The 25,890-nt window shown below is 41.8% G+C and overlaps 1 protein-coding gene across 1 annotated transcript in view; it reads left to right on the top strand.

Annotated features, from left to right (window-relative positions):
* The window catches only part of KTN1 (kinectin 1), a gene marked incomplete at its 3' end in the record, with an annotated part of 55,906 nt that overhangs the window by 15,582 nt on the left and 14,434 nt on the right, over window positions 1-25,890 (top strand). Inside the window, exons 8-32 of the mRNA XM_010176320.1 lie at window positions 1,522-1,654; window positions 2,676-2,763; window positions 3,071-3,237; window positions 3,904-3,972; window positions 5,800-5,837; window positions 6,422-6,512; window positions 6,826-6,894; window positions 7,621-7,658; window positions 7,777-7,867; window positions 10,134-10,202; window positions 11,577-11,611; window positions 11,743-11,833; window positions 12,744-12,812; window positions 13,697-13,734; window positions 14,656-14,746; window positions 14,908-14,976; window positions 16,584-16,621; window positions 17,558-17,648; window positions 17,773-17,847; window positions 19,338-19,375; window positions 20,409-20,499; window positions 20,589-20,657; window positions 21,086-21,123; window positions 22,070-22,160; window positions 24,429-24,515. Coding sequence (XP_010174622.1) covers window positions 1,522-1,654; window positions 2,676-2,763; window positions 3,071-3,237; window positions 3,904-3,972; window positions 5,800-5,837; window positions 6,422-6,512; window positions 6,826-6,894; window positions 7,621-7,658; window positions 7,777-7,867; window positions 10,134-10,202; window positions 11,577-11,611; window positions 11,743-11,833; window positions 12,744-12,812; window positions 13,697-13,734; window positions 14,656-14,746; window positions 14,908-14,976; window positions 16,584-16,621; window positions 17,558-17,648; window positions 17,773-17,847; window positions 19,338-19,375; window positions 20,409-20,499; window positions 20,589-20,657; window positions 21,086-21,123; window positions 22,070-22,160; window positions 24,429-24,515 — 1,864 coding nt within the window. The remainder of the gene's footprint in view (window positions 1-1,521; window positions 1,655-2,675; window positions 2,764-3,070; window positions 3,238-3,903; window positions 3,973-5,799; window positions 5,838-6,421; window positions 6,513-6,825; window positions 6,895-7,620; window positions 7,659-7,776; window positions 7,868-10,133; window positions 10,203-11,576; window positions 11,612-11,742; window positions 11,834-12,743; window positions 12,813-13,696; window positions 13,735-14,655; window positions 14,747-14,907; window positions 14,977-16,583; window positions 16,622-17,557; window positions 17,649-17,772; window positions 17,848-19,337; window positions 19,376-20,408; window positions 20,500-20,588; window positions 20,658-21,085; window positions 21,124-22,069; window positions 22,161-24,428; window positions 24,516-25,890) is intronic.

Genomic DNA, 25,890 nt, shown 5'->3' with positions numbered 1-25,890 from the left:
CTCTTATCAGTTTGAAGCCTGAGATTTTTAGAGAGTGGGTGCTGGGGCTTTAACAGGGTGCAGAAATGCTCAGCCACAGTTGATGTTTTTTGGCAGGGTATGTACCCTTTCCCCCAGGGCTTTTGGAGAGGTGCTGGTGCTGACCTCTTGGGAGTACAACAGCTTTAAATGTATAAATCAGTCTTGCAATATGGAAAAAAATCAAGAGCCTGCAGTTAACAATACCACTGGATTGGCACTTGGATTTATCTGCTGGTGTTGCAAATGTTTGGAGAAACAAAAGGACATCTCAAGGTTTTGTCTTTCATGACTTATGACTTCAGCTGCCCCTGAGCTGGCAGAGAGGATTGTATCTATTGTGGTAACAGCTGAGTGGCCCAGTAAGGTGCGTAGTCAGATGAGTGAATTGCTGCTAGTGGGCTTCTGCCTGGAGAAAGCAAACCTGACACTTCATGTGCTCTCAGATATTTGTTACTGTTGGAAACTAGAATGTCAAAACCACTGTCTGGACTTGGAAAGGGCTCAGTATCTTCCTTTTCTGCCTGTGCGGTTCTTGCAGAGATGCTGCTTTTGCATGGATCTTTCTGATAACAGGTTCTGAGCTGCCAAGAACAGCTCAGCAGAGATGTGTGTGTCCTGCTGGGGCACGTTGATATAACGAGCACTTAAAGAAGGATACTGGTACCCTGATTTTAGGTGTCCTGTTGGTAGAAATGAAGCATCATTGTCTCTTAGACAGTTATCTTGAAAAAAGCCTTAATTCAGGCAAATTTAGGATAAAAATAAAATGCTTTTTATTTGCTTAGACACAAAGGAAAGGCTTTTAAAATTCTTCCCCTGGGCTATACAAATGCATTTTCTCTCCCTAAGTGAGAGAGTGCATCAGGTACCTTCATAAGCTAATAGATAAGTCAAGCACAAGAGGCAGTGTATAGTCCAAAGAGATGTGTGCAGTTAGTAGTCCAGTAGGAATAGTCTTGAGAAGTCTGAGATTAATAATCCTTTATGGGAAGAGGAAAGGAATGTGAATTTTGATGTGAGACCTTTCCTGATGCTGAGCCTCTTTAGTTTATGTAACCTTGTCCAAGTTATGCCTATCAGCTTGCAAATGTTTTAAAGGAAGTGATGCTTGTGGCTTACTGCTGATCTTTTATTTCTGACTCAGTGGGTTGTAGCTGCTGTGCTGATGGCCAAGAGTACCTGACCCTCATCCCTTTCCTAGGATGAAGCAGGGTGGGGGGCAGATGATAAAAAACCAAACCCAAACCAGCCCTCTGCCTGCAAATATAGGACTTGATATTTGAGTTGCTATTGTTATGGCCTGTGCCTCTTGTAAAAACCAAAACAAAAACAAACAAAACAAAAACCAAAACCAAAAGAACAAAAAAACCCCCAAAACAACAAACAAACAAAAAACCCCCCAAAACACACCACCACCCCCACCCCCCCACAACAAAACAAAAAACCTAACAAAAACAACAACAACAACAACAAAACCCCTGTGAAAATGTTTCTTTTTAGGCAGTCGGCTGAACTGAACAAACTGCGCCAGGACTGTGCTAGGCTGGTGAATGAGCTGGGAGAAAAGAACAGTAAGCTGCAGCAAGAGGAGCACCAGAAGAAGAATGCAGAGCAGGCAGTTGCTCAGCTAAAGGTGACTTGGGTTTTCTCTGCTTGTCAAGTTGTGCTCAAGGCTTTATCTGAGTCAAGTTCTGAAGCAGGTGGGATATGAGGTGTGTGAGAATTGCTTTAGCTGTTTCCCTGACCACTAGATCTCTCTGTCTTCTTTATATGTGCAAGTATCTATTTTCAGATAGGCTGAGCCAGCCTATGGGTTTATTTAATGTTTTTATTCAGTACTCTGGATTTTGAGTGGTTTCAAACCTCCCTGTGAAGTGAAACTTAGCCTTCCAGGTAAGTATCTTTAAAAAAGCTTAACTGGTGACTCTAAGCTCTACTTTGTGTGTACAGTTCCCATAAGACTTGGTATTTTGGAGTCATTCATCCAGATGGCATTGTCTTTGTGTGATTTTTATTTTTTAAATTTGAAATGACATGCTTTTACTTAAATGTATGTTTAATTTTTAAAATGAATATACTTTTTTTAAGAGTTAAAATCTAAGTGGACTGGCTTCTGGATGCACCTCTTTCCTTTTCTTTGGAAGAAAAGGTCTTTTGTATTAATTCTTTTTTTCAGAAGAGAAATCTAGTGTTTTCAGGCAAGAATGCCAATCCAAAGCTCATTACTTTTTTCATATTTGCAATTAAGTCTTATTTACCAGAAGTTAGCTCTTGCAGGTGAAGAATTGGTATCTAGAGTTGAGACATGTTTTAATTACTAGATGCAGATTTAGGTGATGCATGGTAGTCTGGCTTTTAGTGTTAATTCTGAACTTGCAGGGCAAAGATGCTACACTTTCATATTACAGAAACCATCCTGTTAAGAGCCTATAATGAAATCCTCTTCACAATTTGCCTTTCAAATTAATAGGCTAAACTACTCTAGGAGGAGGATTACAGGGCACTCTGTCTCTCTGATGTGCCCTAATGGAAACAAGAAACAATTTTACTTCATTGCCATATGTTTTGGGAATAGCACTGGGGAGATGCACTCTGAATGTTTCAAAAATAAATTAAAGGTTAGACTTTTCATCAACTCTTTCCTCAATGTGAAGGTCCAGCAGCAGGAAGCAGAGAGAAGATGGGAAGAAATCCAGGCTTATCTCAGGAAAAGAACAGCAGAACACGAAGCAGCACAACAAGGCATGTGTCACAAAATTCCCAAATAACTCTTACTGCAGTGATTTGGCTGTTGGCATTTTTTTTTTCTTAAAAAAAAGACATTAATCAAGTAAATGGCTTAAATAAAGCTCAGGTGAAGTCAGTACTGCTTCAGCACCCTGGGGAAATGGCATGTTATGGTACCAGGTAGTTTGAATACTGATGAGAGAGATGAACCTTGGCTTGCTGGAGTGAGACTTCTAATCAGCCTCCCTGTTTACAATGAAAATGATTTCCCCCAAAGTTAAATATTTACTTCTGAATTAAAATCCTGACATTTCTGCTTCAGATGTGCAGAATAAGCTTGTGGCCAAAGACAATGAAATCCAGAGTTTGCACAGTAAACTTACTGATACAATGGTGTCAAAACAGCAGCTGGAGCAGAGGATGTTGCAGTTAATGGAGGCTGAGCAAAAGAGAGCTACTGCAGAGGACTCTATGCAAATGCAGGTGCAGGTAATATTGCTCAAGTATCTTAAGGGTTTGGGTTTTTTCCTCTCCCACTTTGTGCCTATGGAAACACAGTAATACCATTAAAATGCTGTTTTAGTAAAAGCTTTCCCACTGAATAAAGAGTGAGAAAACTGTGCCAGTCTATCATCTGGCAACTTACGAAGTGAGACCTTGTGTGTGGTGCTGTGTGGAGATCTGGGGCTATCTCAGACCTGAGAAACACTCTGAGCAAGTCAGGGAAGTGTGCTGACCCAGGCAATTTCCCAAGCTGTGAAATGATGCTGTGGTCTGGGGAACACCTTGGAAGAGCAGCCATGTACTCTGATGTTGGTGTGAGCTCTCTGGAGTGATCCCTCCTTTCCTGGCGTCAGGTGGTGAGAGGCAGTGTGGACATAGCTCTTGAGGGCTTCAGGGAAACAAAATGGCCTATGGTGGGGCAGGGAATATATATATATATTTTTTTTTTTTCCTCTTGATACAGAACAGGTTCTTATGCTTCTGCTCAAACTGGTTGATCTTAGTGGGGAGAAAAATAGTGTCTTTGAAAAGTGTCTGACATGTAAATGCTAAACTGTTCTTACTAACGTAATCATGGCTAAGAGCTAATCCTAGCAAAAGTTGACTAGCTGCAGATCTCAGCCTGCTTTTCTTTCTGTGCTCTCTTACAAGGAGCTGATAGAGCAGAATGATGCTTTGAATGCTCAGCTTCAGAAGTTTCATTCACAAATGGCAGCCCAGGTACAGCATGTTCTCAGACTTTCTTTTGTGAACTTTCATTAAAAGCCAGATTTTACTTTCTTTGGTAGCTGGGTGTGAGAGATGTAATGCTGAAAGCAAAGACTTGTTCCCATCCTCCTTTCTAATGTTTTTCAAACTGGTTTAAAACTTAAGCTTCTGCTCTCTTTTTGGGGTGGAAAAATCCACTTATTTCCTCCTGCAGTGGCTTTCATTTATAACTAAAGGGTAGAATATATGTTTTTGAATGTTTTTCTGTAGCTTTGCATGTGTACGATTCTGTCTTGTGATTCTCTGGTCTCTTTGCAGTCTTCCTGTGAACTGCTTGATCATGCTTTTTCCCTTGTGCAGTAGGTTGAAAAACAGCATCTTACAGTAGCTTCTGTATAAATCTGTCTGGTCATTCCAGTAGTGACTTCTGTGCAGGAAAAAAAAGCCACCAAAAAACCACCAAACCTACTCAATTCTTTTAATCTCTAAAATTTCAGTTTGACTAGTTTCTTTGAGGAATGATTTCTGTTGTAAACACTATGTAAAGCCTCAGAGTCACTGAAGTTGTTTCCATGTAGTGTGAGGTCACAGAAATCACCTTGGAAAGACCATAACAGCTGTGAGCACAAGTGGAAACTCTTCCTATGCAGTTGGGTGCTGTGTTCTTTTAATCATGGGTGTATTTGATGTAGTGTGATTAAATTCAACATCAGACTGAAAATGCTTCATCAGCCTTTGCTTGAAGCGCTGTAACCCATTGGGTGGGGAGAGTAGTGGAGGAAGAGGCACACTGGATTTAAAGCGTCTTCATGACCTACTCCTCTCATCTCAGCCCTTTAAAAGGGATTTGAAAATAAATCCTTAGGAAAATTTTACTTTTTAGCTCTGGGTTAGACAAGGAAGGCTGTTGGAAGGAGGTGTGTGCTTTCTTCACGTAGCCCACTGGCCGTGAACCTGCAAGGCCATTTTTCCACCATGGGCAGTGAGTGTGGAAATAGCACTTTGGGGAAGCGACGTTGAACTGGATATTCCTTGGACAACAGGGTTGTTGAAACTGCTTTGGTCATTAAGGAGACCCTCTGGGACTGGAACTATTTGTTCCCTTTGATTTTTACTTTTTATTTTTTCCACTCTGATGCTGTTCTCTATGCTCTGATGCAGATAAAGCAATATAGAAACTGCCAGAGGGTCCCATGGGTGCAAGCTCTGTGAGATCCAGGGTTCTGGGGGAGGGTAAGGCTGGAGAGGGAGAACCATGTATCTGAGCACAAATGAACATGGAAGTTCTGCCACAGCTACTACCAAACTGGATGTGGAACAGTCTGCAGAGGTCCTTCAATGCCTTGATAACCAGTGTGATGAGTCTTTCCTGCCCTGTTGTGGGTGACCACATAGAAATAAGCTTTTTCCAGGGGCAGGGGCAAAAATACCCTATAACTGATTTTATACTGCCTTTTTTTTTGTTCCTAATACAAGTCCTGATGCACTGTATAGACTTTTCTTGATTTAAATTCAAGTGGTTTGTCAACAGAATGTCCTGTAAAGCACTTAATCCTTCAGGGACAAGTGCTGATGATCCCTGTGGCTTGTTTGAATCTGGTAAAGGGCAAATAGGATGGTTCATTTTTTCCCTTCACATTGCCTTAGGCCAAAGGGGAAGAGACATTAGGACGTGCTGGTATTCCTTCAGTGTTCCTTAGCCAGGAAATAGTTGGAATCGTCCTATGCCAATTTAAAATAACGAGGCAAATCTTACAAATGCTGTTCCTGGCTCACTGTAGATGGTGATTCCTTTACTTGCTTTACTTTCAGCTGTTTTTGTTTTTTTTCTTTCTGCAGACCTCAGCTTCAGTCCTGGCAGAAGAACTACATAAAGTGTGAGCATTAATTTCCTTTGGTATTTGGGAGGTGTTACTGGCTTTTAATGTGTGCCACCTTTTCTCCATGTGTGTGCAGTGCATATGGGGGGGACTGTCTACACTTAAAACTTCTCACCCTGAGATTGACTGAGGAGCTGGGAAACCACTTCCTGGGGATTTCCCTTCCATGTCTGGCTTCAGGTTTGGAGTCTGTTGTATGTGGCTCTAAATGCCACCCAGAAAGTGCTCTCCTCTCATTTCCCACTGCCTGTGTGCAGGGATCAGTGCAGTGTGCGGGAATGCACAACCATGAGAATTATTAATATTTGGGCTATATGGCTGTGCCAGGAGATTTCTCCCTTTGGGAGATGTGGTGGTAGTTGTGTTTCAGAGCTAGAGAATGTCTCATAAATTTTTTGGCAGGCAAACAGCATTTAAAACAGATGGAAGAGCTTTTGGACCCAAAGTGTACTGTCAGCAGGATTTAGAGTGGGAGCTGGACTTCTGGGCCAGCATGTATTTTGTGTTTAGCCTGGTGCTTCGTGTACCACTTTCATCCAAGACCTTTTACTATTGATAGTCATCGTTTCTCATTTGTGCAGGATTGCTGAAAAGGACAAACAGATAAAGCAGATGGAGGACTCATTAGGCAATGAACATGCCAACTTAACCAGCAAGGAGGAAGAGCTCAAGGTATAATAAAAGCATGTGTAAATGCCAGCTGATACAGGGAGAGGCTTGTTGGCTGCATGTAAAAAACAAAGTCCACATGGCAGCTGCCTTTGGGTCTAGAAACAGCTCTTTCAGCTACAAGTCTGCTGATTTTTGCCCTTCTAGGCAAGGCCAATGCTTGATGCTGGGAAGCTGTTGATAAAGCCTGAGGCTTTTCTTTGCTATTACCTCTATAGCCCTTCAAAAAGTAACCTGAAATACTTTTCACTGGAGAGTGAACTTAGCTGAAATACTGTGTCTATACAAAGGGCAAATATATTTCTTTTTCTTTCAGATCTTACAGAATATGAACCTGTCACTGAAATCAGAAGTACAGAAGTTACAGGCTCTGACAAATGAACAAGTAAAATAATTGTTTCATTAAATATTTAATTTTATTCTCTTCCTACTACCTGTTCTGTCATAAATGTAAATGCAGATCCATTGGCTTTAAGAGAACTGTGCTTAAGTATATTAAAGATGTGAAGCTACTGGATCAGGCTGATATGTGATTCCCTGGAGTTGTTATAGCTGATGGGAGACCTCCTTCTTACTCTTCCTTCACCAGTGAAAACTTTTTTACTTGGATTTCCAAGTTACTGAAGCAATTTGCTTGGTTGGTTTAGATTTGCAGAGTGCAGGGCACTTCACAGGGCTGACTGCAACTGTTCTTGAATGTGCAGTCCTGACATCTGCATATAGAGATTACAAGCATCCCTCTAAAAACCTGAAAAGCACACAACTGCCTGGCCTCACCGTAGATATCTTTTTAGAACCAAACAAAATACTGTCCCTCTGCTACTGCTGTGTGATCTGTTCACTACAGACATGGAAATGAAGTGTTTAATTAGAGATAATCCTGGATGTCAAATGAATCTCTTGGAGATCTTCTTGACTTTGTGTAATTGATATTTCTGGTATATATTGGTTTTAAAAGCGCTTGAAGACAAGCTTACCCCTTTCACTCTTGCTGTTGAGTCACGTGCTGAGAGGCCAAATGACTTTTTCTAGCTTTTTAATATTGTGGAATGAAAGGTTGATTGAATCATGTGATGTATCCTAAGTCTGTGTTAATCCTCTTGCTATCTAGGCTGCTGCTGCACATGAGCTGGAAAGGATGCAGAAAAGGTAAATAGCTCTGGGATTTGATAAACAGTGTTTATCAGTCTTTTATGTTCTTTTTGAATTGATGCTTTTTGTAAGACTTGGATGAGGAAGTGTATTTAACTGTTCTGCTGTGTCTCAGCATTCACATCAAAGATGATAAAATAAGAACTCTGGAAGATCAGCTTCGAGAAGAACTTACTCAGATTTCAAACACAAAAGAAGAATTCAAGGTAAGATACAGAATAGCTATTATTGTGTTTATTTACAGTATGTTTCCTAAACTTTGGAGGTTGGAGAGCAGTTCGTACAATTGAATGTTGATTTGTAAAATGGAACTGACTTTTCAAGTGTTAAGGTAAATTACAGTATTCTGTTCTCAAGGCAGGGGCAATGTGGGATGTCACAGTAGTAGCAACAGACTGTGCAGCAGAGTAAGAGATGAGGTAACACAAACGAAGTGCAGTGTCTGCAGTTGTGAGGTCTTCAAAACCTGGAAGAGGAGGTTGTTCAGTCAAAGCTGTTGCTGTTTTCCTGTATTCCACTTTCATACAACTTTGGAGGCCTTAGTGTGAGCCTTTGTTGCTTGGATTATCATGTTGTCAGGTCTTTTGTCTTTTTCTGTCAAAGTAGGTGTAAAAATACTTATTTTTTTCCTGCTGTCTTCCAAATTGTTTCTCATAAGACTGTGACTAAATTGCTGAAGCTTTTAGTTCTGACATCTGGGGTCTGCACAGCAGAGCTGGTACTTGTTTTGAGATGGCACGAACAGAGAGCACCTTAACTCCTGCTTGCCCTCTGCCTCCTTAGACTTCTTCTGCTGAACTTTAGCTGTTAGAAATAGACCTGCTTCCTGAGAAAAGTGATGATTCCATCTTTTTAATGCCTTTCAAACCCATGCTGGGTACTGCTGCTCTTCTGATGTTTCTGGTGAAAGGTCACTTGCTCTGAATCTTATAATGTCAAGTTGGTAGGTTTGGTAGTGAGGAACAGAGTGGGTGGGTAGTGGCAGAGGCAGCATGCTTTGTAGGGGAAGTGATGCCTCATGAGTCTCCTGGAGCTCTTTAAAGGTGTTAGCAAGCAGGCAGTAAACTTAATTCACATATTAAAGTGTCACTTTCAAAGAGGTTTTGATGGGAGTCCCTTGCAAAGCTCTGTAGTTTCTCTAAGCTGTCAGAGAATAGGAGGGAAGAAGTTTGCTCAATTAATAGAACAGGAAACAAAAGTACAACTTCAGTTGATTTTTGTAATAAAGCTATTGACTGAAACTTCAGTGAAGTGTATGGTGGGTAATGGGTGCATAAACAGTCTGGAAAGGGGAGTGGGAAGAGGTGGCAGGCTTGACTAAGTTGGCAAGTCTCAAGTTGGTGACATTCTCGAGGCTTTCAGTGCAGTGGAACATTTTAAAATGGCAGGTGAAGTGGTGAATATGAATATGAGGAAGAATAATCTGAGCTTCCTTTAGTGTTAAGTAATGGCAAAAATCATCTGGACGCAATTCTAGCAGTTATTGGGAAGTGAATAGAGAACTGAATGCAGATTGTCATCACTGTGATACTGTGGAAATCCATAGTGTGCTCTCAGCATGAATATTATGTGCCCCTCTAGTCTCTTCCTCCTGTCTTTGATGCCAGACATAAGCCAGATCAGCTCTCTACTAAATGCTTCCACCTGAGGAAGTGCTGCTTTTTTCCCATGCACATGAAAGAGGGAAAAGCCAGGTTCAAAACAGAGCAATTCTTTTAATCCTCTCTATTAGTGTCCCTTCCTGCTTGTGTTGTCCTTGTAAGGCTTTGGGTCTGAAACACAAATCATATGTCCTGCTCTTTACTTTTGTTAAGCACCAAGCAAGACTTTGTAAAGCAAAAAGCAATAATAGAGGAGGATTTTAAAATACATAGGAGGAATCCAGACAGGCAGCCTGTCTGTTAAGAGCTGCTGAGTATCTTGTACGGAGCAGTAATGCTGGAGGGGAGGCAAGGTCCATGGTACAGCTGTTTGTCTTCCTGATTCACCTCTTTCCAGCATGCAGTCGGACCAAAGTGTGGGAGATATGCAAAGCTCTCTGCTGCTGGATTGCTGATTCCTTGCTGTGCATCCTCAGTGTAAAGGCAGCTGAAGAGAACTAGAGAGGTGATCCTAGACCATTTGCTTCACCAGCTGAGAGTTTTGTAAGAGGCAGCTATCAAATCCTGATATGATGCTGATACTTCTTTAGGAGGAAAATACAGTTTCTCTTGCCTATCACACTTGATACTGTCTGATCTTCTGCCAGGGAATAAAGATGGTAACAGCTGAATTTCTCATGGGAACATAAGGATAAAAGTATTAATACAGAACAGCAAGAAAGAAGGGGAAAGGACTCTCTGTAGTCTTGTAGCTTCCAAAGAACTCACTGTAACAACTTCTGTACTATTTAATTACCTCATTGCCCAAATAAAAATGCTGTAGTTAAGGTTTGCAGTTCTGAGCTGATAAAATGTTTTAATTTCCTTCCAGGTTCTCAAGGATCAAAATGCAGCTTTGCAAGCTGAAGTTCAGAAGCTGCAGGCTCTCCTGTCTGAGCAGGTACAGCCAGTGTTCGCTGGGGTTGTATCAAATATCTTCTTTTCTTTTCATCATCTTCAGTATTTTTCTTAAGCTGTCTCTCAGCTGAGCTGGTTCATGTCAAAGCCTGTTAGTTTTTTAGGTATTTTCTCTTCCATGGAGGGTTCAAGTAAGGCAGTTGTGACTGTCTTCTAGATCTAGTCAAGAATGTCCAAACAAAATGTTGATTTTTTTATTTTATTTTTTTCTCCTGTAGAATACTAGCTTAACACAAGGAAAATCTTATTTCTACAACCCCTCCCAGTTCTAATGGCAATTTTCTGGAATAAAAATCTTGTGAGCAACCAGCCATTCCAGGGGAGAGGCCTCTTACTGGGCTGTGGGGAGACCAGATTAACATCTTTATCCTACTTGTTTTCTTCCATCCTAGAATTAATTCTCAAACCAGTAGTAATCAAAGAAGAGATTCATGGAATTGGAAAACTAATTATATCATGATGTCTTTGTCCCTCCTGTTCTGTGTTTTGGCCCATGGCACACCTGCAGCAACCAGTCTGGTACTCACTCAGGATGCTGCAGGTTCAAAGCTGTTGTGTTGCTCAGCCCCATCTCCTTTGTGAGCGTTGCCTGGGCAAGCTCTTGTGAACACCCCTGACTTTGTACCCTTGTGGAATGAGAAAACTTCCTGCAACACTGGAAAAAGACTTGCAAGACAGGAAACTTATTTCCTTTTCTGCACTGGTGTCTACTTGCCAGCCAGCTCCCTGTCTGGAGCAGCTCCCTTCCTTTTGATGGAGAACCAGATTTGCAGCCTTATTCCCCTGGGTCTGGCTGATTTGCTGCCCTGTCTGAAATAGTGGGGCTGATTTTTCTTGGTAGCTGGCTTATGTTTCTCGTGTGGTCTCTCACAATGTGTTGCTGTTGAGAAATCATAAATGCTTTGCTGAGCCAGCCTCAAGTGGAGCTTTTGTTTTATGACAAATGCTCAAAAAAGGCAGATTTTTCAGGTACTGAGCTGATTGCTGTGGATTAGATACCATTCAGTGGTTGACATGCTTGACACTCCCTGGGAAGTGTCATCACTGGGATCTTGTGTCCTGCAGCATATTGTCACCAGAACTCCTGTATTCCATCAGTGTAAAATCATCAAGGTATTTGGACCAGATCTGTACCTTCCCTGAAAGACTTGACATCATTCCAGCATCAATATTAGAAACACATGCCATGAGGACATTCTGCCCCTGTTTTATTTTCCCTTCTGGATTACTGTGGTAACTAAGGTTCTGGTTATGTTGATGATCTCCAATTATCTCTCTAGTTATTTTTATTTTTAAAATCCCAAACCATTATTGATCCAATTAATGATCACCATATTGTGTTTGTTTTTTTTTATAGGCGAACAAAGACTTGTTAGAACAGATGGAAAGAAGGTAAGAAAACTTTTTTCTTTTGAATCAGAAGCTAAAATAAAGATCCAGTTTTGGCAGCAAGGTTACTGTTGATAGCTAAACTGCCTTCAAAGGTTAGCTCTTTTTCCTAATGCTTACTTTTGATTTCTCAGTGTGAGAGAGAGGGATGATAAAATCAAGACAGTTGAAGAGCTGCTTGAGGCAGGACTCATACAGGTGGCTAATAAAGAAGAGGAACTGAAGGTAAAATCTCTCATATTACCTTTTTATGGGGAAGTAGAGATCAAGTGCTCTTGTGCAAAGTGTATATTTGAGTGCTCATAGTGCAGTCTGAGATTGTTCCCTTTGAATAGGAAAAGCATCTGTGAAGATAAGGTTAAAACCTTTTTGGTAAGCTAGACTAAGCATGAGTATTGATGGTGTACAGTAAGTCCCTCTCTCTGCATAGTCTAGAGGAGATTTTGCTAGGATGTTTATCTGGTGTCATTTGATTAAAGTGAAGACATCTCCAGAGCTGTATGTTTGACTGAATCTGCAACTGATGTGTCTTTAGGAAAGTGTGTTTTGGAACAACTTGGCAGTATGAGGCTCTTGCGTCTCTTTGCTTAGTTGATAATCTGAAGGGTTAAATGGATTGTAAACTAGTGACACTTCTGGGGTGATGCTAAAGGTACTTCATTCCTGATCTGTTTATAAAAAAGCTAATGATGAGAAATCTGGAAAGCCAGTACAAAAATGCCTGTCTGTTCTCAGCTGGGTTTTGCTGGAAAGCTCTGTCCTGTCTACCTGGACATAGCAAAGATGATGCTCACTTTCTTAATGTCCCTAAATTCCAGGTGTGTTGCTGAGACCCCTGTACTGGGAAGGGGCTGCACACTAGCAAACTGTCCCCTTACTAAACAGCCAAAGATGTGAGCACATCACCTTGATGTTTCCCTGGACTCCAGCTTCCTACAGATTGAAGTCCACTCCGAGTTGTCTGTCATGAGTACTTAGTCCATTGAATACTTTGACTCCAACTGCTGCAGAGGCGGGTCTCTTTCAGGCTTTCCAAGTTTTTTCACTTGTTCTAAAAGACATGACTTTTCTGTCAAGCTTAACACTTTTTCTCCAACAAATGAGTCTTTCATTATCTGTGTGTCTGCTTTCAAAGGCACTGCGAACAGAAAATTCATCCTTGAGAAAAGAACTTCAAAGTCTGCAAATTCAGCAATCGGAGCAGGTAGTGCTTTTCATCTAAAACTTTTATTACACCTGAACTAAATGTGAAAGAATCTCGCTGTGGTTGCAGAAGTCAAGGGAAAAAGGTGAAGATGTCTTTGAAGCCTCTTGCCAGAGCATCCTGTTTTCTTCCAGTGTTGGTCTGGAAGCTGATACTTCTGTCAAATACTTCCTTTGCACAAGTGTCAAATGTGGCAGATATAAAGATTCCAGTCAGTGGTGGTTCTGGGTTGGTTTGAGTTTGCCATGTACTGAAGTGGCTGTGGGTTGATTTTTCTTTTTCCAGATGCCTAGTACAGCAGGTGTGGGTGATAGGCACCTCATTCTGCATCAGCTTTGTTGTGTATATTTGAGCTTCCTAATGTTCATCTGCACTTGTGTCTGTTTATGTCTCTGTTCAGTGACACTGTCACAGTATTACTGTTTTTGATGTGCACTCAGTGCTGATCAGGAAGTGCCTTTCCTTGACATCCAGCTCTGCTTGGACAGCTCAGGAGAGCACTTAGTGTCTAGAAGATCATTTATGGGAGAGGAGAAGCACAGTAACTGTGGAGAGGTGTCCATTAGTGCCAGTATGAAAAGATTAGCTGATCAGATGCTGGTCCTGAACCTCAGTCTCTCCTGGTAGAGGTGGTGAGGGATTTGCTTTGTGTGGGATTTGCTTTTGTTTTCCTGGAACTTGCAGCAGACCTGGTATTGTTGGTTTGCCAGGAACTGGACACCAACAGCTAGTTTTCTCAGAAGCAGCCAGATGGATGAGATCTTTAGGCTGCCATATAGTTTACCCAGTGCCAAAGAGCTCAAGCTCTCTACTCCTTACCCCTTAACACTTTCAGATTGTTTTTTCTCTTCTGTTTTTCTAAATTGAAGCTCTGTTTTGAACAGGTTTCCTTCCAATCACTGGTGGAAGAACTCCAGAAGGTGTAAGTTACTGCACAGATTCACTTCTGATTGTTACTTCTGTCTGTCTTTATTCCATGACTACAAGTGTTTTGCTTCCCTGAAATGGTCTTGCTTTTAACTGGATGAAATGTGTGTGCGTCAGGAAGCATTATCACTTTGGAAACACGTCAAGTCCGATCAATACCTTTTGAAAATGCGGTTGCTTCTCTGCTGAGCAATTAACTTCATAAGCCCAACTCTGGCTAGATGAGGAATTGCACTGAATTGTCAGATAATTGTTTTTCTCCAGTAGGCACTCTGAAAAGAATGACCTTGTTTGATCTGTGTGTGTATTTGATGTTGATAAATACTGTGCTGGAATGTCCAGTGAAGGCTAAAGTAAAGAGTGTGTCATTCCAGGGACTACTGATACCTTAATTTGCATTTTTAGACAGTAATAGGATTTATTTAGCATGTGAACTATGGGTTATACAAAACCAGCTTGTTCTGCACTACTCCCAGTCAAACTACTCCTATTTCCCAGAAGAAATGGCCTCAAGTTGTGCCAGAGGAGGTTCAGATTGGACATCAGGAGAAATTTATTCATGGAAAGGGTTCTTAGGCATTGGAACAGGCTACCTAGGGAAGTGGTTGAGTCCCCATCCCTGGAGGGATTTAAAGATGGGTAGACGAGGTGCTCAGAGATACGGTGTAGTAGTGGACAGGCACAGTTGGACTCGATGATCTCAAAGATCTTTTCCAACTGAACGATTCTGTGATTCCATGACTTGTTTCTCTTACTTGTTCTATCTGGGTTTGGGATTACAGTGAGAGATGCCACCTGCAATAGTGGGAGGTGTGGATCCCAGAGGCTGGCGATGTGATGAGAACCAAACTTGTGTACTTGCTGAAGTAGCACAATTTGTTCAGTCAGCTAATGTTGTTCCTCTGCTCTTCTTAAGGATCCATGAAAAGGATGGAAAAATAAAATCAGTGGAAGAACTGCTACAAGCTGAGATCCTTAAAGTAACAAGCAAGGAGAAGACAGTTCAGGTATCCATCTCTGCTGTACCTCCCTCCTTTCTGTGTCTCTGCCACTGACTACCATTTATTTGTTACCGCATGGCGTTCTATAGCAATGAATTTGTAGCATCCATTTTTGTGGTGTTTTTGTGTTTCCATTGTCCAATCCTGTCTGTTTTGTCATTGAAAAGGCTTTGACAGAGGAAATAAAGGCTCTGAAAGAAGAAGTAGGAAATTCCCAGCTTGAGATGGAAAAACAGGTAAAATACCTTAGTGCCAGAGGTGTGAAACAGCCTTGCCTTGGATGCGCTGCTCACTCATTTCTGTTCTAGTGTGTTTTCTTTTTCACTGGTGAATGTCATTGGGTAAGGGAATTTTTTAATGGTAGGGCTACACTATTCTTGGATATAAAACCATAAATATGTAGTATAACTACTGCTGTCATTCAGAAACCACATTCCTCTGGATGCCTAAGCTTTTTGGATTTTTAGTATGAAATTTGGTAAGAATTGCTGTAATACAGCATTATAGTGTTAGCTCTGGCTGGGCATGTTGCATACTGTCCCTGTAGTAAACACGAAACCCTGGGACATCCTTTGAGGCCAGCACCATGGAAATCTCAAGTACTGAAGGTGCTTCTCCTTTTGTTGGCCTTCCTGTGTTGCTAGAACAATACTAGTGACCCAACTAGTATCTGATTTCTGGGTAAACCTAAGACAATTTTCTTTCCAGTGTCCAAAGAAAGCCTGTGTTGGCAGAGTAGGTTTTACTCTAACTATCAGGAATGCAGAAATGGAGAAATATTGGCTTTTTTTTTTTTTTTTTGCATGCTTGCTGTCTAGCATCCAAAACAGGAACCCACATTTCCTTAGGGAGCTCATTCTGCAGGCAGCTTCATCCCTTGTGCTGTCAGGAAGTTTGCTTGTTTGTGTGTAGTTTGGTTTTTTTATTTTTTAGTCTGCACTTTTTTCAGTCTTTCTAGCTACATTCACCCCCTCTTCTTCTTTCCTTAGTGTGAAAGTTTTGTCCTTTTTAGGCAAAGTTTCATAGAATCTGTTTCTGTCTTTTGGGCTTTTCCTCCAAAGCAAATTCCCAGGAACTGAAGGAATCATTTGTGTGTTTTTTCCTTCCCTAGAGCTGACACATAGCCCAGAACAAAACACAGTTCAGAGTTCCTGTCTCTGGAAAGCTATTTATGAGGGATGCTTGCTCCAGAGGTGGTGGATTATGCACCTTTTGGTCTCCTGCAAGCAGAATAGAGGTTTTTGGGGACGTCCGAAACTCCTGCTGTGTTGTGGTAGAGAGCTCAACTAAGCTAGCTGTTTGAACAGCTGGTATCTACACAGATAGCCAACCAGGCTTTTATATGGAATTTGAAGGATATATTCCCAGTAAATCTATTTTCTTCAATCCATGTTCAGTCTTAGAATGGACATTTAAGGGAGTGCTGACATTGCAGAGATCATCTAAAAAGCAGTTGCTAATGCAAATGTCTAAATGAGCAGGGATCATCTTTGATTTGAGCTGCAGTTGCTAGTGAGATGGTTGTCATCATCAGTGTCTGCTGCTTCCTTTGTCTCTCGTGGTGGAAGGATGCTCCAGTGGGCCTGCTTGTGTTCCTATTTGCACTGTTTTCTTTTCTGCTCTGGAAGTAACATTTTAAATATGGAGAAGGTAAATAGTGGAGACGCTTGACTTCTCATAATTTATTTTCCCACAAAAAAAGCATGTTTATGCTTATGTAACTGTAAAAAATAGTGCCTATTTTAGTAATGGCTTTTTTCCCCTGTATTTCTCCCTAGAGCAGTTAATAGCATTTATGTCTCTTCCATGTGCATTGAACTGAAGTACTGATTATTTTCTTTAGGTGTCGATTACTTCACAAGTCAAAGAACTTCAGACTCTGTAAGTACAGTTGTTAACATATCTGATCTGCCCTGTGCACCCCTTGCTTCCCCCCTCCAGTCTATTTTAAGTTAAAATGTTCTTGCCCGGTGTCTGTGCTTTGCATGAAGTGATCCAGGCTGTTGACACTGGTCCTAGTAGATGTGTGTCCTTAGAAATACCTGGTCCTATCTGAGATATCTTGATAGGACAAGAGGAAATTACCCCAAGGGCAGTTGAGATGGGATGTGAGGAAGAATTTCTTTGCTGAAAGGGTTCTGAGGCATTGGAAGGGGTTGCCCAGGGCAGTGGTGGAGTCCCCATCCCTGGAGGGATTGAAGAGTTGTGTAGACACAGTGCTGAGGGACATGGGTTAGTCAGGGACTTGCCAGTGTGAGGTTAATGGTTGGACTCCATGATCTTAAAGGGCTTTTCCAGTTGAGGCCATTCTGGGATTCTGAGACAGCAAACAAGACAGCTGCATGGCTTCATGAGCCCCAATTAACCTACAAGGGGTTAATTTCAAGTCAGGATGGAAGGACTTAGGTAAGGCACTATGGCAAACTTACTTTGGTAATATCTGTGCTGGAGCTGGGTAGATAAGTGAGAATTGAGTCATTGTGGTCACCAGTCCCTTGTGTCCCCAACTGGGGAGGAGGGAGGAAGTATTTTTACAGGAGGAGAGCAAACATGTGTGGAATCCCTGCAATATATGTTGGAGCACAATTAGTCTGCTTTCACTTAATGAGCAGTACCATTGATCAAGGGCATCTCCTGCTAACCCAGACTGAAGTGGAAGCATTCACACATTGATTTTTAGTGGATGAATTGTGTTTGTGCCTGTGATCACATAGATTGCTTTTGTTTGTTACGTGCTGCGAAGCACTGGGTGTCTCTTTTTCAGATGCATAAAAGAGCAAGGGTTTATGCTGTGTGTCTGTGTGTTTAATGATACAGGTTGAAGGGGAAGGAAAAGCAGGTGAAAACCATGGAGGCCTTATTGGAAGAGAAGGAGAAAGAGATTGTTACAAAAGGAGAATGGCTACAGGTAAGTTTCCAAGCTTCCTTGGTATTCTAAAGGGAAATAAGTTCTGTTGCAGTATTTCTGGCTGTGGAAAAGTTACATTTACACTTCTAAACTTGTTTGTTTTTTTTTTCTTTTTCCCCCAAAGGGTCAGAAAGATACAATTGCACAATTAACCAGTAAAGTTCAGGAGTTAGAACAGAACCTGCAAGAGCTCCAACAGGTATGGCCTGCAGAGTGGATGTGGTTTGAGAGTGCTTCTCAGTTGAAGTGGGAGATGTGGGTTTTGTCCTCTACCTCTCACAAAGGGTTTGCATTGGCTTCAACCTACAGAGCTATTTTAAATCCTACTTGACTAAACTACTAATCTACAGTGCAGAGGGCCCATTAGTTCAACTGTGTTCATCTAAAACAGGTTTTACACAGATAGAAAAGCTTTCAGAACTTGCTTTAACCTGGATGATACTCTGCATAACTGTGATAGTTTAACTGAGCTGGCAGCCAAACAAGACACAGCCACCCACAGCCCCCCACCCCCTACCCAGGGAATCAGGGAGAGAATTGGAGGGGTAAAGGTGAGGAGACTTGTAGGTTAAGATAAGAACAATTTAATAATTAGAGTAAAATTAAATTAATAATTATAATAATAATGATAACTATATGTATATAACTGATGCAGAGTACAATTGCTCACCGCCTGCTGATAATGATCCTGGAGAAGTGAAAAGGAACCTTGAAACTGAAATCACAATCCTGGAAAAGTGAGCCCGAGAGAATCCCTCCCCTTTCCAGTCAATCCCAGTTCATATACTGACATGACGGGATATGATCTGGAATATCTCATTGGCACATCCCACTGTCAATTCTGGGTTTTACCAACTACTACACTTTTCTTCTCCACCCCCCCATTCCAGTCCTCTCTTGCAAACTGCACAAGCACAATGTCCTTGTAGTTATCAACATTTCTTCTCATAACAATCCCCACTGGAACCAAAACACAGCGCTTTCTGGCTACTGAGAAGAGAATTAACCCTGTCCTGGCAAAACCCAGGACAATAATGAATAGCTGTGGTGGTCTGAAACCTTTGCAGCTCATAGACAGAATCACAGCTGTGTTGTAGGTACCTCCTTGCCAGACTGAAGTAACATCTCTGTCGGGCTGTGGTCATGGAGGAACTTGCTGTAACTGAACACAGCAGCTCCTCTTGGAGTGATCAGACTTTGCTGCGATTCCTTCCTACCTTTACCTGTTGTGGAAGATGCAACTGGTCAGAATATTTTGGTTTTTGTTTTCCTGCACTGGACTTAACAGGTGACTGGATGTCGTTGAAGCCAGGTGTTACTTAGTGGAAGACTTTTTCCAATAAGATGGCATTCTAGCTCAATTTGGATTTCTGTCAGTGATAAAGGGGAGAAACTGAGTTGCACTCCACATTCTGAGTGGATATCCAGACAGGCATTTATCCCAGGGGAAAGTTGGAATGGAGAGAAATTGTCTGGTGTGGAGCTTGGGATACTCGGTGTAAGCTGTGCTTCTGAAATCCATTATGTGTTTAGATATTCTCAGAACAATATGTGATGCAGAATTTCTGGTATTTCTTTGGTAAGTATCTTGCAAGCTGTGTGGTTCCCCTGCTTATGCAAAGAGCTGCTGTTAATTTGAAAGCCTTACTGTGCCATCAATAGAGATTGGGAAATTCTTTTGTTTTTCAGGTACCTGCTACCTCCCAAGTCCAGGACCTGGAGAGCCTGTGAGTATGTCTAGTAGCAGTTTCTCAAGCTCCTGCTGATAATATGCTTTCAGTGCTAGTGTTTATCTTAAATTGGAATGTATGAATTGGTTTCAAGAATTTTATGGGCTTTGCTAAAATAAGCTGTTAGTGCTGATGGACGTACACCAGCCAGCGGGTCTGCTGCTGTGTATAATAGCCAGCGTCTGGCGTCCCTGCCTGGCCTGCCTCAGTAGTAGTGCTCATACACTGAGAGAGTGAATGATCACTCAGGGCTCTACTAACCAGTGAAATTGCTGCTACTTCCTGTGTCTGGTGATAATTTCTCCTCCTGTTTAGCATGTTTAAAAGGATGTCGATTTAAGTGCCTGTGGCTGAGTCGGTAAAAGCAATGAACAGATACAGCTTGCCATTTTCAGTCTGAGATGCAATAGCCAATTCTCCAGCTCCTGTTTTATGGAGAAATGCTGCCAGATTTTCCTCTGTTTTGACTCTGCTTTGGCTGCTTGAAGTCAGTGGAAGGTTGTATAAAACTGTGCCGAAAGGGGCTCAGTCTCCAATGCAGCTCTTGTAACGTGCTGCCCTCCCAGCAGGGCTGCTGTATAGCTAGGACGTGGTACCTAAGGCAGCCTCACCTTTAGGAGACTGTCCCTGGCACCTTCAGAGCCAGCTGGTCTGAAACATTTGCTCAGGTGATCAATGGTTTCTTTCCCTCTTTGGCTCTGAATGCTGTTGAGATCAGCTATGACTACACATGTTTGCTGATTGACATGTGGAATGAGTAGCTTGCTTCAGGCCAGTTCTTAGCAGGTGAGTGTTTGCAATATATGCTGTTGCAGCTGGCATGTATTTTTGTTAGTTTTCTTGGTTTAGAGCCGTAGTGTAATGGTTCCTTTTGCATCTGTGTGTGCTCTCCTTTTGGCTGATTATTATATATAACATACAAAATTCTTTTATCTTCTGCTGAAAACTATCCCAGGTAGACTGTTTGTCCTCATTTAGCATAAATTCTTACTTTAACCCATTTTTCTTGCTTTCTAAACCATCTCTGTAGGTTGAAAGAGGAAGAAGAACAAATGAAGACACTGAAAGCTGTAGTGGAAGAAAAAGAGAGAGAAATTGCAAGCCAAGTAAAACAGCTGCAGGTAAAGTTTTGATAGAAGTGTCTTGTGTATTGTGAGTATCTGTATGTATATGTGTGTATACATTGCCTCCTTTTTTTTTTTTTCAACAGGATGTGCAAAAGGAAAACGAATCTTTTAAAGTTCAAATTGAAGAATTAAAACAGGAGAATGGCAAACAGGTACAGCTTCCAATTGCAGCGTTACTGCGTGAAGTCAAAGGGGGTGGTGGTACCTTGTGTGGATGGTGTGGAAAACCAGTAGTTACACTGACCATGCAAATCCAAGGACAGCTGCAGGGCTGAATTGCACTAAGCCAGCTTTTCTGGCTGTTTCCTATCTGTTCCTACTTCCTTTTATTGTGTGAGTTTGCAGCATTGTGCTCTTTCTTACGCCTGCTCTGTTCTTGTCTAGCTTTTCAACCCTGTCTTTACACGTTGTAGCACAGCTAGAGTTGTTCTGGCCAAAGGAGGCCAGACAGGACTCCCTCGAAGGCTGAGGGTGCAGCTGCTTAGTGTTGCAGCAACGCCTGGTTAACAAGGCAGATCACACCCTCTGCATCACTCTTTGCTGCTGATCTGCTCCTAATGAGTTTCTGATCTGTTTGTAGGCATCTCTGGCTGTCCAAAGTGAGGAGCTTCTGCAAGTGTAAGTACTGCCAGTAGTTGAATGCAATAGATAAAACACTTATTGCTCATGAAATTTAAAATATTAAATAATTGCCAAATATACAGTATCAGTGTATGAAAAGAGGCCAGTAAAAAAATAATAATAATAAAAAAAAATCTTACTATCTAATAAAACATGAACATAGAGATTCTGCTCACGCTAATAATCCTCAGCTGCAGTCTTTTGCAGACAGTGCTTGCAATATGTTGTGCCCACAAAATAAGCACACCATGATTGATTTAATTTTAAATACATGCCAGCTCAGCTGTATGTCTGAAGAGTTATATGTTGGTGTTTAAAGCAAAAGTGACAGGCTTTTTTCTTGGAACTTCAACTTAGTAGAGGGTTGTTCATATTATAAAATCATCTGGTGGAAATTTCTTCCCAGGGAAAAAATCTGAAGGGTAAAAGTGTGTTTTAACATAGAGCTGAAGTGCACTAAAGAACTATGTGGGAGCTAATGCCATGCTGGCTTATACTGTGCTACACAAATTGCCGTTGTCATGCATTTTTGGCTGGCTGAATTATTTTTCTTTTAAGTTAAATGACTTATAAATTGTCGACTAGGTGCTTGGAAAAAAGAATGCTCTTATCCAGCAGGCAGTGCCTGTTTTGTGGCGTTGTACTAGTGTAGGCTGGCTGACTTATCTTCCTCTAATGTGTTGCCTTTCCGTGGCCTTGATAAATGTGTGCAGATGACTGTTGTAGGCAAACAACAGCTTTACAATGGGCTTTGCTCTGGCAGCCTGCAGTTTGCAGAGCAGTAGGAAGCAAGCGGTACTGCCAAGTCATTGAGAGCAGCTTTTCAAAGAGAGTGTCTTGCTGGAAGAGAAAGAAAATCAGTGTCTGTGAAAGGGTGTCAGCGCTTCCCTTGAAATTTCTTAAATGTCTTCTGACTTGTTTATGATTCTTTTTGCTAATTCAGGGTTGCAGAGAAAGAGAAGGAAATCGCCAGTCTCCAAAACGAGCTTGACTCTCAGAGAAATGCTCTTGAGCAACAGAGGAAAAAGAACAATGTAAGGAAATTCTTTCCCCACCCCCTCAAAAAAACCCTCAAAAAACCCCCAAAGAACATCCACTGTGTGCACAGCACTCCTCATTGCCTAGGGCATTCTGCTAGGAAAATGTTTCTGACAGTTGTCTGCTGTATTGTGTCCCCTGGACACTCCTCTTTTCTTGGGAGTGACTGAGAATACCTTACTTCACTGCTCCAAGTTTCGTCAGCTCTTTGACAAGTTGCTGATTTGATGAGAGAGAGGAGACTTTCTGGAGGTCATGTCACATCCTGTAGCAAGTTCTCAGACTTGGATTCAAGCCTTGTTAACCCTGTTCAGAAACATGTCCTTTGCCAAGGGATGAAGAGGGGGTGTGGGGAGAGAGGGTAGGAGGATGAGGGGAGCTGTGCTCTGACCTGGTTATGGTCCTTGTGCGCGGACATGGGAGGAGGCATTACCTTCAGGGGTCTTATAGAATCCCCGACTAGTTTGGGTTGGAAGGGGCCTTAAAGCTCATCCAGTTCCAACCCCCCTGCCAGCAGCAGGGACACCTTCCACTAGACCAGGTTGCTCAAAGCCTCATCCAACCTGGCCTTAAACGCTTCCAGGGAGGAGCAGCCACAGCTTCCTTGGGCAACCTGGAATCTCAGATCTGGCTCTTCCCATTTCTAAGAGTGGCTAATCCTGATCTTCTGAAGGAGGTGAAGGACAGTGAGCCTTCTTTTACAGCAGCTGCTGATGGTGCAGTAAGTTGTTTGTAGGTGGAAGTAAAGATTGTATTTTCCATCAGAGCTGTGAAGTTACCTCCCTGAAATAACATTACCTGTGCAGGGCATGAGAATGTTGTCTTTTAAGGTATATAGAAGAATGTTAAAATACAGTTTTTAGTTCACCTGTCTCTCCTTGATAGCCTATAAAATTAAATGAGTATTGAGCACTAAGCTTTATTGCTTAAACATGGGACAATATAAGGGAAGATGCACAAGGAAAATATTGAGAATGAGCTTTTGAGCAAGTAGTGTTGCTTAAGAGCTGAAATAAAGTACTAGGAAGGTGGCTGGGTATTATCATAAGATAGATGAGCTGGAAAGGTAGAACATATGTGTACCTGTTTCCTGGGGAATTGCAAGGTCTAAGTACCCTTCATGGTGCAGGCAGAAGTCTGTTTACTGCTGAAGGCATACCATGCTGGTAGGTCTCAGCTTTCCACCTTGCAGTTTTATCCTATCTTAGATTTGTGTCCTGTGAAACACCCCTTAGGGTAGCAGGCCAAATGGAAGTGGTAAAGTAAAACTATTGTAGGTACGTGCTAGGATTTGGATGCCACTTTGCATGGTGAATTAAAAAAAATCAAATACAACCTTTCAAAAGTAACCTTCTGCTAAAGCAGATTGTTCTGAGGGTTGGGAAAAAAGTAAAATAAATAAGTCCTAAGCACCATAATCTCCTCCCCATGAGGCCCACCATCCTCTGTAGATAAGAGCTATGAAGCTCATTTTGTAAGAGCTCTCAGCCTCCTAACTGAGCTTGCATGTTGACATGTACTTGTGGAGTACACGTTTGATGACCTCGCCAAGAAAGACGCAGGAGCGCAGCACAGCACGGTGGTGTTTCCATGTGGATCTGGGGCGTGCTCGCCACTGGTGAAATCCCAAAACCTCCCAGGAGGGCTGGTGAGCAGCAAACCAGTTTTCTTTGGGCACGGTGGAGAGAGCTGTGTGGGTAAATGCTGTGAACCAAAGCCCTGAGCTTTGTGTTTCTAAAATCAGCCCTGATGTAGTAGGTTTGAGCTGAAGCCCAAGGATCTCCACAGCTAGATGTGGTTGCAAGATCAGGGGCATAAATGTGTACACCTCCATGTATCCTGGGTTCCATGCTGGGTTCTGCAACGCGACATGCCTAACACTCTGTTGTGTAATCTGTGGTTTGGTGTCTGTGTTCCTCACTACTTTTGAAAACTTCCCTCTTTCTTCTTACAAGTGCAGTCAAAGTGTGGGGTCACTGTAGCCAATATGCTCTGCAGTAACACTCGGATCACTTTTGGACATGGGGGAAAGTTGGGCACAAATTGGCATATTTTTTTTTCCCCCTGCCCCCTTTTCATTCAAACTCTTTGAACATCACACTTGTTTTTGCTAGTGTATGTCATTTGACCCAGCAAAATCATCTTGCAGTAACCAGCATTTAAATGCGAATGGTGGAATGTCATGCAAAATATATCTCTGAAGTAAAAGCGGAAACAGTTTGAATATTGGCTGAACTGAAATAATTCTTTCTAAAAATGATTAGGACCTTCGGAAGAAAAACTGGAAAGCAATGGAAGCATTGGCATCAACTGAAAAATTGCTGCAGGACAAAGTGAACAAGACTGCCAAGGTTGTAATGTTAACTGCTAGAAACGATGCGTTAAGCTAGAAGCAGATCTGCAGCTGGTTTTTTGAAATGAAATGGAGGCATTTAACTTTTACTGCAATTTAAATATAGTCTGTTCTGAGTGATCATTCATATACTCTCACCTCTGCTTCTTCCTGTTGTTCTTAGGTTTCTTTTATATTTTCTTTAATCCTTAATTTGTGGGCATGCTGATTTTTTTTTATTTGTTTGCATAATTGTTAGAGCTGTTGTGAATAGTTTGTTTTTGTTTGTTTGTGGGGAGCTCTAGAATAAAAACTTTGCTGGTGTGAGCAACCTGCTTTCTTCTACTGGGCTCTTGCTATGCTTGGATAAATTTATTGGCCCTGTGAAGAACTAGGACTAAATTATTATTTAAAAACCTGAGAACTTCTCAGGAAAATGGTGTCACCACAGCTGTGAATTTCCTCCTTGAAAGCATATGAGGCTCGACAGGTCCCATCTGAGCCGATGTTTAGAATGATGCAGTGTGTAAATTGCTCTGAAAGAGCTTGCATTTGCTATGAGCCTGATTTGGCGTTAATTGCCCCTTTGCAGAATTTAAAAAAAAAAAAAAAAGGCAAAAGCATCAAAATAACATTAAAAACACAGGTAGCTAGAAGCAGAGGAGCTCTTGATTTGGGGCAGATGTCTCTGTGCTTGGCCCTGTGTTCAGAGAAGTTATGTACCTGCTTTTGCTGTGTGGTAACGCTTGCCTGCTTTCTCTTGCAGTCAGAAGACTTCACCAAACAGCCATTTACCACTTCTTGGTGGTTCCTAAATCGCTGAAAATTAACACACTTAGCACACAATGTCACAACCTAATGTCTCCTGTCCCTTTCTGTCTCTGAATCTCAACCGACTAATGCGACTGCTCTCTTGCAGCAGAGGAACTCACAGCAGCAAGGCACAGTAACACTGACATCCAAGGAAAAAAAACAACCCAAATACTAGTGAGGAATTTTTGCTGAAAGCTGCCTTCTCTGAAGAGTTTCAGGCTTTCTGCATTTCACAGAATCATTTAAACTTATATGGGAGCCTGAGCATTGTATGGCTAAATTTAACCAATCTGCCACAAGCACAGCAAGCAAATGTCCTGTGGCTGGTCTGATTTTAATGTTAAATAACTGGAACGATAGATCTGTGGTGCCCTTGGCTCTGTGTATTTATATTTGCAGAGCAATGACAAAGAAAATCTGGAGATTGTCACACAGCTCTAATAATTATTTCCCATTGCATCCAAGCTTGGGGAAGGAAGATGTAAGGATCTCCCTCTTGAGTACTTAAAAGAAATATTTAGAAGATACAGTCTTGCTTTCTTGGCCTGGTTCAAATGTGCATTAACACAAAGTTTCCTTTT

Source organism: Antrostomus carolinensis, unplaced genomic scaffold, assembly GCF_000700745.2.
Source record: "Antrostomus carolinensis isolate BGI_N321 unplaced genomic scaffold, ASM70074v2 scaffold15179, whole genome shotgun sequence".
Taxonomy (NCBI): domain Eukaryota; kingdom Metazoa; phylum Chordata; class Aves; order Caprimulgiformes; family Caprimulgidae; genus Antrostomus; species Antrostomus carolinensis.
Note: the sequence above shows the minus strand (reverse complement) of the source record. Positions and strands in the feature narration are given on the sequence as shown.